At 40.1% G+C, this 13,854-nt stretch overlaps 2 protein-coding genes across 6 annotated transcripts in view; one reads left to right on the top strand and one right to left on the bottom strand.

Moving 5' to 3' along the window:
- ap1g1 (adaptor related protein complex 1 subunit gamma 1) overlaps nt 1-7,314 on the bottom strand; it is a 20,072-nt gene extending 12,758 nt beyond the window's left edge. Inside the window, exons 1-4 of one of the 4 annotated variants that reach the window (XM_071206924.1) lie at nt 7,296-7,314; nt 626-829; nt 398-522; nt 17-158 (exon numbers count right to left, since the gene is read on the bottom strand). In XM_071206924.1, the coding sequence (XP_071063025.1) occupies nt 17-158; nt 398-522; nt 626-826 (468 nt within the window). In that variant the 5' untranslated portion in view covers nt 827-829; nt 7,296-7,314. Of the gene's footprint in view, nt 1-16; nt 159-397; nt 523-625; nt 830-6,701; nt 6,807-7,295 lie in introns of those variants that run through there. The other 3 variants (XM_071206925.1, XM_034111782.2, XM_071206923.1) reach the window with 3 other exon arrangements.
- Nucleotides 6,855-13,854, top strand: part of znf821 (zinc finger protein 821) — a 21,739-nt gene continuing 14,739 nt past the window's right edge. Inside the window, exon 1 of one of the 2 annotated variants that reach the window (XM_034111803.2) lies at nt 6,855-6,968. In XM_034111803.2, coding sequence (XP_033967694.1) covers nt 6,965-6,968 — 4 coding nt within the window. In that variant the 5' untranslated portion in view covers nt 6,855-6,964. Of the gene's footprint in view, nt 6,969-9,791; nt 10,089-13,854 lie in introns of those variants that run through there. The other variant, XM_034111795.1, reaches the window with a different exon arrangement.

The raw sequence follows: 13,854 nt of genomic DNA on the forward strand, positions 1-13,854 counted from the left end.
CAACAATGACGCTTACTTTTTTCCTCAAGTACGAGTTGGATGTTTTGAGCAGCTTCTCTACCTCCCCGGCCAGATCGCGGCACATTTCTGAGGAACCCATGCAGCCCAAAGTGCACAGAGCCAGGCCCTGGACGTATTGTGTGCTGTGATTCAAGTCACTGTGTGGAGAGAAGAGATGATAAATGAGACATGGACACAAAGACATAAAGATAAAAGATGATTGTTTATGACAGGTCCAGCAGCAGGTAAGGAGGATTGTGGAGTTTGTAAATTGCATTCACCTTGTGATTTAAAACACAGGTTATGAATTGTATCTTTAATTAGTTTGCATTTCTAAAAAACATGTTTAGGAGCAAAATATTAAAATATATTTACTAAGGATTTTGCCTTCACTTACTTCTTAATGCAATTTGTCATTAGTAGGTGGACATCCTGCCTCTCGTCCAACAGCAGCATAGCTCCCAAATAACCTATTCGTTTGTCGGTGAACTTCTGGGACGCAATCAGCTTCAGGCACTCCAGCTGGAAATCAAGTCATCATGTTACAACACATTCCACAGGTATAAGCTTCCTCCATCAATGTTTGCCCATCGCCCAGTCACCCTCGTTCCATCAGTCAACATACCTGCCCAAAGTGTGCCGGGTAGCCCAACATGTGCATATAAAGTAGCTTTGCCACATTTCTGCAACGGTATGTATTGTCTTCCTCTCTGAAGGACGAGCGGATAGCAGCGCACTCTTTCTGGATCATCTCACGCTCCTCTGCCTGGGTCCTTGCTGTCCGGATAGTCCGGATCAGCTCCCGCAGTCTGATCGGAGCTGGCATTCTCTGGGAAACCACAAGAAAAGATACAGGTTGGCACATTGCATTAGGGTTGACACTAAACCACAACAAAACGGATAAGCTACACAAATAGGGAAAATTACCATCTTTTTGATTGCGGACCCGGTCATTAAGTACAGTATTTCTTATGTGCATGTAGACTGTTCCAAGTTAAAATAAAAAAATCGAAGTGTCCTTTGGTCAACAACCCAACTCCTAAAAACACCTTAGGCAAACGATTTGATTAGCATTTGTTATAGGAGGCAGACATAACTATTCCTTTTAGAGCTGAAATTCTAAATAGTATTCAAAGTGCAGTGAACGCGTTACTGTAACGCCGTTATTTTTGGCAGTAACTAGTACTCTAACGGATTACTTTTTAAATTCAGTAACTCAGTTACCGTTACTACATGGTGCGTTACTCTGTTACTGCGTTAGTTTTTTTATATAGTCAACAGCCAGGCGAACAGAGATGAGAACTGTACTTAAGTACAGTACTTGAGTAAATGTACTTAAATACTTCCTGTGTCACATGCGGAGACGGGCTGTGGGCGTGTTTGTGTTGTTTACTAACAAGACTATGATGGCGGCGGCGGAGCTCAAGTCTAGTTTCTCCACCTGGAGATATTCTCACTATTTCACTTTTGTCGAGCACAAAGAAAAGAACGTTTTAGTTAAATGTAAGTTGTGTCCTGGCGGGTCAAAGAGCCTATCTACTGCCCAAACCAGTCATTCAAATCTCTTAAAACATCTGCAAAAACAACATGCTGGGACGAAGCTCGTACCTAAGACCACAGAGACTCCGCCGACGCCACTCCACCTGCACCTAACAGCGTCTGGATTTTAACCAAGGGACTGCTAGCCAGGGAAAAGTCGATAAAGCCATTGCACGGTATGTTGTAGAACACATGCAGGCTATTGCTACAGTGGAGTCACCCGCTTTCAGGGAGCTAGTTAGCATGATAGCATGTCCGGGCGGCACACGGCATATGAAACGGAACACTTTTTCCAACTACCTGGAGAAAGAATAATACAAAAATGTAAAGCCAGCTAATATCGATGCAATCCAGATTGCATATAATGCATGTCAAGTTGATCAACAGATTGTATTATTCTCCAATGCAATAACAGTACTGACATGAAGGCTATAAGGGCATTAATATAATGGGAGCCCTTTTTTTAAGTAACTAAAACGTTACTTTTCACAGTAACGCATTACTTTTTGGTGTAAGTAATCAGTAAAGTAACTGAGTTACTTTTGAAATAAAGTAACTAGTAATGGTAACTAGTTACTGGTTTTCAGTAACTAGCACAACACTGGTTACAATGCTGTTTCACCAAGTAATATCCAAGAAACTCGTGTCACAGAATTGAAGTTAAACAAACTCTTTGATGGCGCGCCGGTTTTTCTATAAAAGGGAGTATATCAGCAATTCTTAAGTAGCCTACCAAGACAAGAAACTAAGAGGCAGGATATGCATAAAACATTTGGAATACTGATACAGAATATTATAAATCTGTGGTTTAGATGATATCTTCAAACTCCCAGTGGAGAAGGAAGAACACTTATTTAGATCCTCTTTGGATTGTTTCTATCCCTAGTGCTTGATTTTTCAATTCTAAATCCAACTTTCATGAACGATGGTCACGTATAAAGAGGTACATTTTGTCTCTAAAATCATGAAGACTGTCTTGCAGTACTTCATTCATTTGACTAATGAGTTATTCTGCTGTTGGGTGGGTATTGGTTTTCAATTTGGGGTTTTTTAATATTCATTTTGTTTTGTTTTGTTTTTCTAACCCTTAGGATTAAAAACGTGACAATCCTTTTTGGAAATGTTTTTTGAACTAAAAGACCTGGAACACTTTCAAAGGTGAGATTAGACACTTTATAGTTCATATTAAGCATTTGTGTTATCCAGAAAGCTAGCTGCTATTGCTCTGAGCGGCGCCTAGCAGTAAGACTTATGGAAACCTTACTAGATCCTGAGCTGGATAGTTGCCAGCTCAGCTGGATAGTTGCCAGCTCAGCTGGATAAGAGCTTTACATGGAAAATCAACACCAGCTCCTGTTCCCACCTGACACCGACTCAACAAAAAGAAATCACTTGAGCATGTATAGATTAAGGATACTGTGAAAAATGTTGCTTTAAATCGACCAGAACAAATACGCACCCCTGCCTCTTGAAAAACCTGTATAATATGGGAGATTACAACAGGTTTGTAGAGAATCTAAAACTCACTGTGATCAATGAGGAATGGGGTGGGTGGTCAGGAAAGGCCACACTTTCATAAAGTCAAGGATCTACTCTCCGTCTTAACACCTTTTAAATTACCTGAGCTGAAAGGGCCTAGTGTTGGGCCCCATAAATAATGACTCCTTCCTCATGCTGTGCTTATAATCAAATGAGTACCAGTTAAAGAAGCTAAATCCAGCCTCTGCTGAGAGCTGAAGAAATTACAATACCTCTTTCTTGCAGTACGGCATATTCAGTAATTCTTATTATCAATAATTACCATTTTTATTCATATCATCATCACCATTTCTTGAAAATAGAACAGCGCAATTAGTTTGGAACAAAACAATTAGAAGGAGGGATTGAGCACATTGAGGTGGATTAAAGACTCGGTATCTGGGCAGCCTCAGGTTCACTCACCAAGGTCAGATTTAGTCAAAGACAGACAAAAAGGCAACTGTGCTGCTTGGAAGCCATATCACAGATTTAGGTGGTGTTCACTAACAGTGCACCTACAGATATCTGGCCTGTGTGACAAGGACAAAAGATGCAGGTCCACCCCCTGCGTCAAAAGGTTAAGGAAAAAAACACAACAATAGGATTCTAGGTATTTTAAGCAAGGAATCCTATGTCTATTCACCCAAGAGCTTTAAATGTCTTTAAACCAACAACCGGACTAATGCTATCGTTCATCAACACCTCTTGCTTTTACGGAAGTACTTTTCATTTTCTGTGAAATGTTCACAACAAGCTTTTACCCTCATGAGAGTGGGAGCCAGCCCAGATTAGCTTTTCACAGCCTGACAACCAGCAACAAACAAAAAGCATGCCACACCTCTCTTGTTCCACAGGGAGCAATCAACCTGCAGTCTGAGACATCCTACTAGTAGAAGCATTAAATAATGGAACACAGTTTTACATTAGATCATTGAACACCATGAGGCCTTGAAAGGGAAAGCACAGATTCAATCAATATCCACTACAACCCTTTTTGTTGGGAGAGTTGCAGTTAAGCTATACTAAAGGATCATCAAACAGATCAAACATGAAGAAAATACAGAGCCACCACCAGCGGGGAAAGGCTTTTCCCCACTCAATTTGCCAAGCTGTTGAAAAATGTACTTTGTCTCTTTCTCACTGTAGTGCTCCCCATTATATGTTTCATTTGTGTCCACTTGATTGTCTCCTCCATGATTTCCTGTTTGTGTTTTTATCATGTTCTGTAGCCTATTAGCGTTTTCTTTTTTTTAACAAATTGTACAGTGTCCTTGGGTGTCATGAAAGGCGCCTAAAAATAAAATGTATTATTTATTATTATTATTTATTCTCGCGCTGTGCCCAACTATGATGCAAATAAAATACTATCAAAGGAGACAACTCTATTACTTATAACACAAACTATAAGTGATTATCTGTTCAGAGAACAACAACGTGCACAATCAAACATTGTGTCCGGTGCCTTTGTGGAGAATAAGAAGTGTATTTGATAGTCAAAATATGATGGCCAGTGTGTCACATGTAAACATTTTCAGTCACCCACCAAAACAGAGTTGAACTGCGCTTTATGGCTTTTCAAGGGGTTAAAAGGTTTCTGGTGTTTACACTGATGTGCAAATGTTAGTAAGCTTGTATACAACACTGTTTGCAGCCCTCCCACCTTCTTCCTACTCCTCCTACTGAAGTCCACTACGACATATACATGTTAGTAGAAACTGTCGAGAGTCTGAGCTTAATATTAACTAGGCCTATTTGGTAAACATGAGAATGAATAACTAAACCGGGAGAGGCACTGAAGTAGCTCAACCAACAGGATCATCATAGAATTCAAATGAATGTGTGCAAACGAGGCTTCAAGTCTTTAACCAGAGGCATCATTTCGCTACTCTACTAAGCAGTTGCTGTAGAGGCTCAGTTAACATATACCAATAGTCATTTATTTGCAGTTATGTTGCAAACTAGCAACCAGACAAGGCTTGTAAAGATATACAATCTAATGCTGCAAAACCACTACTAATGCTACCTCCTGCATTACTTTCGTCGCCATTGATTTTGTGGATCTGCTGTTACTATATGGGAGTAAAGAATAGAAGAAATATCTGTAAGTGCAAAGAACTCTTCTGATGTCAAGAGAATATATATATTTTAACGCAGGAGCTATTTTCCATTCAGTCAGTGTACGAAAGTCTGATTTTTAAACGGTGGTAATACTTCATAACTGCTGTTGAACAAAGCTCCACTTCATGCACCTGCTCGGGTACTTATTTTGCCAAAAAGTTACTCACCACATGGCTGTTGGCAGAGTAAAAGGTTATGTTTTAATTAAAGTCGTTGCTGTCTTGTTTCAGGCAGTCGTCATTTTATTACACTGACTTATTAAACATCACAAAGGACACATTTGGATTCTGTTCAATCCTGGCTTTTTCTTCACCACAGTTTTATATTAGACACCGGTTTCCTGTAAAACAGTTTGTTCATAACATGGAGGTAGTTTCTATTTAATGGCACTTTTTTTACTTCTGGTACAGATATCATAAAGGGATGTGACAGAAAAGTAAAAGGTATCACCCAAACTGTACGTCATGCTCATTTGATAACTTCCTACTTACTTCTGACTTCCTTAACGTTAACCCACACATTGCTTTCAATGAAAATACTCTTCCTAAGATGACGTATAGGAAATATTAAAATGTGTGTTATCTTAATGTCACTGTGTTCAAGAAATACGTTGTCGACATCAAGAAGCAAACTTGTGAAACTAGAGTAAAGATGAGTCCACGTCCTTAACATGCTAAGCTAGTTATCGTTAGCTTCCTGGAAATGTAAATGAAACGTCACATTATTGGTGAAATGTTTACAAAATGGTCAAAGGTTAGAAACGCCTAATACAATTACAAACATTTAAGGAAAACGTACAGTGTGTATTGCCACTTTTGCGGATACAAATTACACCTGACAAAAGTCTGCTAACAACAAGCTACCATTGGTATTTTTCAATGAAAGGGCAGCATATCAGGTGGACACCACAGCAGTAGCTTCACCTTGGCTAACCTGATTTTGTTAAATTAAAGTTTATATTAACAGAATTAGCACAAATTGTCGAACTAAAACGATAGGCCATTTACAGGCTGGACATGACACCTGCATCTGGCCGACGATTGATCAGGACATGATGCAGTTTTAGGCCTTCTTGGAGCATTTGGATTATCAGGCTAGCGCCTCCACGGTGGCGTTAGCTAGCTACCTGACGACTCGTTTGCTTCTCTGTTACCTAGTCCGAATATTGTCTAAACTACATGGCACAGTGTAAGGAACCTTCTAGGTGGTTCTCTATATAAATATGAAACTTAGAGTTGGCATAACGTGTTGTCACGATAATTATGACTTGGTGGAAAGCCACTCCACGTAAATAGCTATTGAGCTCCACATCCCTAGCCCAGCAGGTAGTTATCACGGCTGAGACTTTAAGCATGCTAGCTAAGTTAGCCGCTGACAGGCACAACCCCGGTGTACTGAGGGCTGCGACTTCCTATGCAGCGACACAGTGAGAGTTGTCAACGTAGATACGAGCAAACCCCTGACAGTTATTCACACGTAAAGACATTTTCATACATTCCTGCCGATAAATTATTATTAGAACATACTCACTAGCCGTAATGATGCCAGAAAATAGCTGGAATCGTCTCTATTAGCAATGGAGGGAGGAACACACTAGACATGCAAAATGGTGGCTACTCCAGCCTCAGCACATCTACCGCAGGCGGAGGGTTACATTGACATATCCCAGAGGTTGGAGAAAGAAGCGCGGACAGAGTGTATCATCCCCGTACAGTAACGATAGCTTGTAGAAGAGGACTTCTCCAGTCTCTGCAAGATACATCTGATATGCCAGTGCTCACTGGACACAATGGGTAATAGTTGAATTATGTCTTCATGATAAGAGATGTATCTAAGTTGCTGTTAATGCTGGTGATAATTTGCTTGTATTTGCTAGTAAGCTTGTTCTCGCCACTGACTATAAAGGGCTAACGTGCGGCTTGTTATCTTTAGCCAGCTAGCTAATTTTATCTAATTGATCTTATAAGCCTATTGGCTCTCTATTAATTCTACTAATCGTGTGTAACGTGGCTTTAAATCTGAGCTCAACCGCATGCTGTCTGTCGCTAACATTGAAAATTAGATTGTTTTGTTGAGAACGCAGTATTTTCTCTTAACCCTGCGGAAGAATATATTTTTACCCTGTCAATGTCGTGCTGCGGTCCGTTTACTCGTGGCAGTCAGTGATGACGAACACATGAAATGTTATGACATTAGCAATCCATGGTTTGGAGCGCCACCTAGTGGTAATGTGCGGTCTAAGGAAGTGCATCGTAGGTTGGGCTTGTTTGTTTAGTGGTTGGAGAAGTGTTAAGAACTTGTATTAAGTAAAAGCACTAATACCAGGAATATATGTTGTAATAGTGGATTGTTATTTGATGCAGTAACATGCATTTTGTAGAGGGTTGACATAGTGCTAATTACATTGTTTTGTATACTGCAGCTAGGTGGTTATATTAGCTGTATAACAATGCAATGCATGTGACTCATTAATTTGTGTTGTTGTTTTAAAAAGTGCAGTATTTCTCTCTGAAACCTAGTGGAATGGAAGTAGTAGTTGTAGATTATTAAGATCAAATAAGATTTGATTTACTTTATTGATCCCAATTTGGGAAATGTTTCAATCATAGCAGCATTTAAACAAAGCATTGCACATAATGTGAAAATGAAAAAGAGTAGAAAATAAAAAAAATATAAACATCTCAAAATAGATATTACAACAGAACTAAAAAGTAGTTAAACATTGAAAGATACACATGTGTGGACTATCTGTCAAATAAACACAATGTAAGATTTATAACAATTTTAAATGTTCAATTAAAGTATCGCTAAACTATACTTGTATGGAGTACTTAGGATCACATATTGTCAAATTGGGTCTGTTTTTAGATGAATTGGGATCAAATGTCACAAAATGTAATGGGAGTAACTTAACAGTTAGCTATAATCAATGATTAATCAAAAGGCTTTTACCAAAAGCATTGGTTTAAAAAAAGGATATGAGTCCTTGTTATGATTCTAAGAGCAATAGCAGTGATTGGGATATCATGTGAAGACTTTGGTTGAGCCTTTTTTTTTTCATGTATTCACAATTTCACATCCCTGCTGTCATATAACTGTCCGAGAACATAGTTCCTGCTGGTTATGAGGCCAGAGTTGGAAATTACCCTATTAAATGATAATAGTTTGTTTAAAATTTTTAATGTAATGCGTTCATTCAATTTGGCCTTCTTCTTGAATAGATGCTATATTTTGTTAAGCCTAATTTTGCACAGCACTATTGTCAGTCCTACCTGCAGACTTTAGAGTGTATTAATCAACACTTCAATAAACACACGTACTACGCACCCATTAAGTCACTTTTTTATATTTTTGAATAGCCAGCCCAGAGGCTTATCATCTGAGTGAACAAACAACACGCCTATCAGCATTATTTCACTCTAGGCGCCTTTATAATACAGTAGGAACACAAAGTTAGGCACATAACCTTGCTGTGTCAATCTTGAAAATATTGCTGAAAGGGTCCAGACTTTTTCAAACCATAACCTTCATTATCTGCCGATAAGACACCTTCAGTATATGTATATTGTAGATTATAAGTGACAAAATGTTGCAGTTCAGAAACACCAGAGATATCTTTGTGGTCATATAGAGGTAGTGTCGTCTTTGGGCTATTTGTCCACCAGAGAGCACTGACAAGTTTGATTTTCAAGTGTAAATTGTCCTGCCTACAATTTGATCACAATCATCATGACCAAGTTAACGGATCATTATCAAACATCTTTGTGTGATGCGTAGTTGAAACAAATGTAAGTCTATTATTTGTCATCAGATATATTGTTGGTGCATGTTGTTGGTAGAGCTTTATTTGATACATTTGTGTAACACAAAACATCTGCTTTTTTCTTTTTTAATGTTTATTTTTAAACTATGACAGGATACTGCTTCCTGTTGCGTTCTGTGCCTAGTTGTCATGAAGATGAATCCGCTGACACTGCAAGCTCATTAGCTGTTATGGTTTTAGGATTTAGCCCTTTTGAGACTTGTAAAAGCTACTACTATCCTATTACTGTTATACATCTACTTGCAGCTAATATGACAAAATGTCAAAAATAGACTACTTTCATTTGGGACTAATTTAGGTCAATTTAGACACGGTCACCCCCGAATATCTGTAATTTGAAAGAAAAGCAATCAGATTCGTTTTAAGATTTCTCTTTACTGTAAAATAAAAAAATTCATATAAATTGTGGCAGAATGTTTTTTTTCTACCTCATTTAACAATTTTTCAATTTGTTCAAAGATATCAGAAAAAGGCACATCACATCAGTGTTCATTTAAAATAATCAAATGACTAATTCTGTTTTGTGTTTTCAAATTAAATTCCACATTTTATACGATTGAGATAGTAGGCCTATGTGGTAATTGTGTGTAGTTTCTCACCACCTTGGTTTTTATTTCTCCCACACGACTTGAACGCACCATAGTATCTTTAGCATGAACTCCCCATCGTCTCTTCATATCCCACAATCCTGTTCGGTGTGTCTTCGCTGCTGAGATCAGCTGAGCGTCGCTGCAGTGAGTCCAGCGGCTCGGGTCCGCTCGGTGTTTCTCTGCTCGGGCTTGGACATCTTTTAAAAAACACTGATCGACCGGAGACGGGGATTTTTATTTTACCGGCCGCAAGAATGTGACTCTTTCATGTATCCGGTTTTTGGTTTTTAACTCCGTAAAATGGTCCGCTGATCGAGTAGAGGAATTGATCACGTTTTTTTTATTTATTTATTAGTATTTCGTTCCTCATCTGTCCCCTCAGTGCGGAAAACACCTGGACCGGTCTCAGGGAAACCGTGCGGGGTTAGGAGGAGATTCCAGGGTTTTTACAATATATAATATGTCCAGGCGAAAACAGAACAATCCCTTCAAAGTTGACTGTAGGTATTCCAGGTATTGTCCATGTCACGTCCATTATCCGTATGCACATCGTGTAGCTTGTAATAGATTCATGCAGATGCGTTAAACCAAAGCAAGCCTTCAGTGGACATACCATCACATACTCTTATGCATATACACAGTATATTGTTTGAGCAGCTGATGTTCAAATGTTATACATATGTTATTTAGTCATACAAATTTCTTCTTGTTAGTGGTTGTGGTGGATATGATACTTTGATTTGCAGTTTGTTTGACAATGCAGCACATTCGTTTGTTTCCCATTTCTCTTAATTTTTCCAAGTAGTAGTTGATATAGCTACACGTGTATGATCACTAAAAAAACTGAAATTAAGTAAGTGCACAGCAACACTCATTGTCTAAATCAAACTCCGGGTAAATGCAATAGAATACAAAAAGAAATGATTAGTTATTGTATAATTTGTTTTACTTGGATTAGCATATCTATGGTAATACTTAAATTCCTTGAAAGTGTCTGTCATTATTTTTGACAAATTCGACAATTGATATTGATAATGTGTTATTGTACTCATCACCTTGATTTCCTTTTAAATTCTGCAAAGTTTCAGATGCATGGTGGGGGGGTAGTAGCTTATATCACTATTTGTATGTCTTGCTAGAAGACTGGTGCGAAAGAAGCCCTGTGATGGTGTCTTTCTTCATTTCAGAGCTTTGGGCTAGTAATGTCTCTGGGTTTGGTTTTAAGCTGTCATTTAGAAAAAAAAACACATGTTGGAAATTTGATCAAAGGCAGATCTGTAGTGAACCTCAATAGCATATTGTAAACGCTGATCAGAAGGGACAAGCATTTCTGTTTCACACTGCATGCTGTCAATTTAATTGATCTGACATCTCAGTTCCAGCACATGATGACACGAAAGCAATACAAAGCATTAGATATTTGAGTTTTAATCAAATGTTCAAGTACCTTCTGGTTCCAGCTTTTCAAATGTGTGAATATGGAAGATTAGTCCATAATAAAAAAATCATTATTTGCAGCCACGTTAAGCACACAAGCTATTTAAAATCTGTGCACTTGCCCTGCACTGTAAGATGACAGTTGTTGATGAATGTATGTTGTGTCCTTTTCTACAACTTAAGAAGGAGATGTATTAATTGCTACTATAAGTTTTGTTTTGACTAACACATCTCTGTTGTATGCATAGCTCACCCACATATTGCCAGTGGCACTACGCTAAACTGAACAATTTTACATTGTAATGAAATATTGCCATACAAATTTGCAAAGTTAACTTTAATCAAACTAAGAAATACCTTGGAGACTTCGGATGTGAATAACCTACTAGTGGTGTCCCTCCTGGTGCTTCCCCCCCCCCTCCCTTTTGGTGTACACCATGCTGACTTCTTGAACACGCCTCAGTCCACAGTAGGGGATTGTCTAGTGTAATCTTCTGAAGTTATGTATGTGCAGCCCTTCCTTCGTTTAAACTGCTGTTGAAATCTCGCAACTGCAGTAATCCCTGCAGGCTATTGGGCTCATTTGCTGCTCTGTAGCGCTTCTACAAGAGTCAAGAGCGGGAGCTGAACCCCTCAGGAGGGTCTGGAGCAGTGTAATGCTGGCATGTGTTAGTGCACTGCTCCTCATGCTGTGACAAATTCCAAGACATTTTGGGGATCTGACAAGCTGTACCTCCCGCTGTGTCACTGTAGTGCGAGTTCTGGCACTGTGTTCGGCACGTTGACTCTCCTCTGCTCTGCCTTGATTGGTTTACCTGTCTTTTCTTGTGAGCTATGAATTGCATGCTCAGAGCTGTCCCCCCCCCCCCCCCCCCAGAGAGTCAGAGCAGAGAGACAGACTGACAGACCAGACAGGCAGGGAGACAGTCTGACAGGCGGGCGGGCTGCATTACACACACACAAAGACGAACACACACACACACAGAGGGAATTCCAGACAATAATACAACAGGGCTGTCTGTCTAGCTTTGAGTTCCTCCTTGAGTGTGATGTATAACAACAGCATTGTATAAAAGTTAATAAGATCTGAAGGTGGTGTATGCTTTATGGAGAGAAGTGGCTTTGTCCTTGAGGCTGACAGTTTATAGACAGTTAAAGTGCATGTAGGCCTTTTACTGTAAACATTCAGAAAAACTTTGTTTCTCCAAGCATGTTTTCTCCCAAGTTAGCTCAGCACAAATGTGTCTTGAACATCTGTGATGGCTTTGTGCTTTGACAGTGGGGCTGTATTAAAATCCCAATAGGAATGTCAATATTACTTTTCAGTTGATCAAGGAGCCACACTAGTGGAAATCTCCTGCGAATAGAAAAATGGTTAATCCCTTTGCCTTCTTCTTCGTAACATTATCTCATCAGTTAATTAGAGTGAGAATTGATCATATGTCTGGACCACCATCCTCGCTGTCCTGCGTGTGTGTGTGTGTGTGTGTGTGTGTGTGTGTATGAGAATATGCAAGACAGGGGCCCCAGAACTTCCTGCAGAGTCAGACGATGTTGTGTGTCTGCATGTGTGTGTTTTTGGTGTCTGAAAAGAAGAAGGAGGGGGCTTTGAATTCAACAGGACCCCCATAGCTTGGTGTTTGAGTAGAGTTTTGGCATTCTGTCTTTTGTCTGTTTTGTTTTGAGCACTGCCCCTCCACCCCTCACTGCCATCATCCCCCCCCCGCCCCCCACACCACCATCCTCTCTCCCTCTTCTGTGTCTGTTGGCTGATGAGTTTGTCTCTTTGTCTGGATTCAGTCAGACACTGCGTCACCTCCTGCCTACAGACACACAGACTCAGAGATAACATCACAGTGGCAGAGACTGAGGGAGGGAGGATGGGGGAGTGAGGAGAGACAGATGTACAGGCAGAACCCTAGCAGTAGGGGGGATGGGTATCTCTCACACATCAATCATTGGCTATGCACCGTGAAGCCAGCTTGTTGTAGTAGTTCATAGTTCAATACTCAGACCCACTCTACCAGTGCTAATGAATGCTTTGATTTCAATGGGGAAAAGGGCCCAAAGTGCATTCACATACTAACTTCTCGCCAGTAGTGAAACAGTAGAATGACAAACCTCCTCGAGAGTGTACCTCTGTATTCCTCTTGGAGAGAGAGTGTGTGTGCGCGCGTGCATGTGCTCGCGCAATACCTCAGGATTGTGACGGGGGCTGTAATTACTTGTGTCAGTCTCAGGTAACTCAAGTCAGGATCTCTCTCCCATCTCTGATCTGAGATAACAGGGATCGAAGACACAGGGGAAGAACATTGGATTTAAGATGCCATTAATTTGATCCGCAGTGGGATGTTCTTGTGTGCATGCCAGAGAAGCTTTCAACAGAACTGTCTCCAATGAAGCTGTGTTGGCAGTTAAATACAGGTTTGCTCAGGGTCAAGTGTGATAATGGAACAAGTGCAAGATTTCTTTCCAGAAACCTAAAACCAACAAAACATAGTGTCATCACGAGGAGTTAATTGAGCCACATATTATCTTCAGGGTATGAAGCGTTATCCTCCCCCTCAGAGCTGATGGTATAGATATGGAAGTAGTCAGAGCTACACACAAGCAGGGAGGACAGAGGGCGAGCCAGGCTGTTCAGTGTGTGGGTGGTACTGAGAGAGAGCGAGAGAAACACACGGAGCACCAAGGCAGCTAGCTAGGGGAAAAGAGTGCAGGCTGCTTCCCCCGTGGGACTGCAGCATGGCTGTGGAACAGAGCTAGCATGTCTCTGCGAGTGTATATGTGTGTGAAAAAGTGGGGGTTGGGATGCAAATTAAGCTAATG

This window comes from Pseudochaenichthys georgianus, chromosome 3 (genome assembly GCF_902827115.2).
Source record: "Pseudochaenichthys georgianus chromosome 3, fPseGeo1.2, whole genome shotgun sequence".
Classification (NCBI taxonomy): Eukaryota; Metazoa; Chordata; class Actinopteri; order Perciformes; family Channichthyidae; genus Pseudochaenichthys; species Pseudochaenichthys georgianus.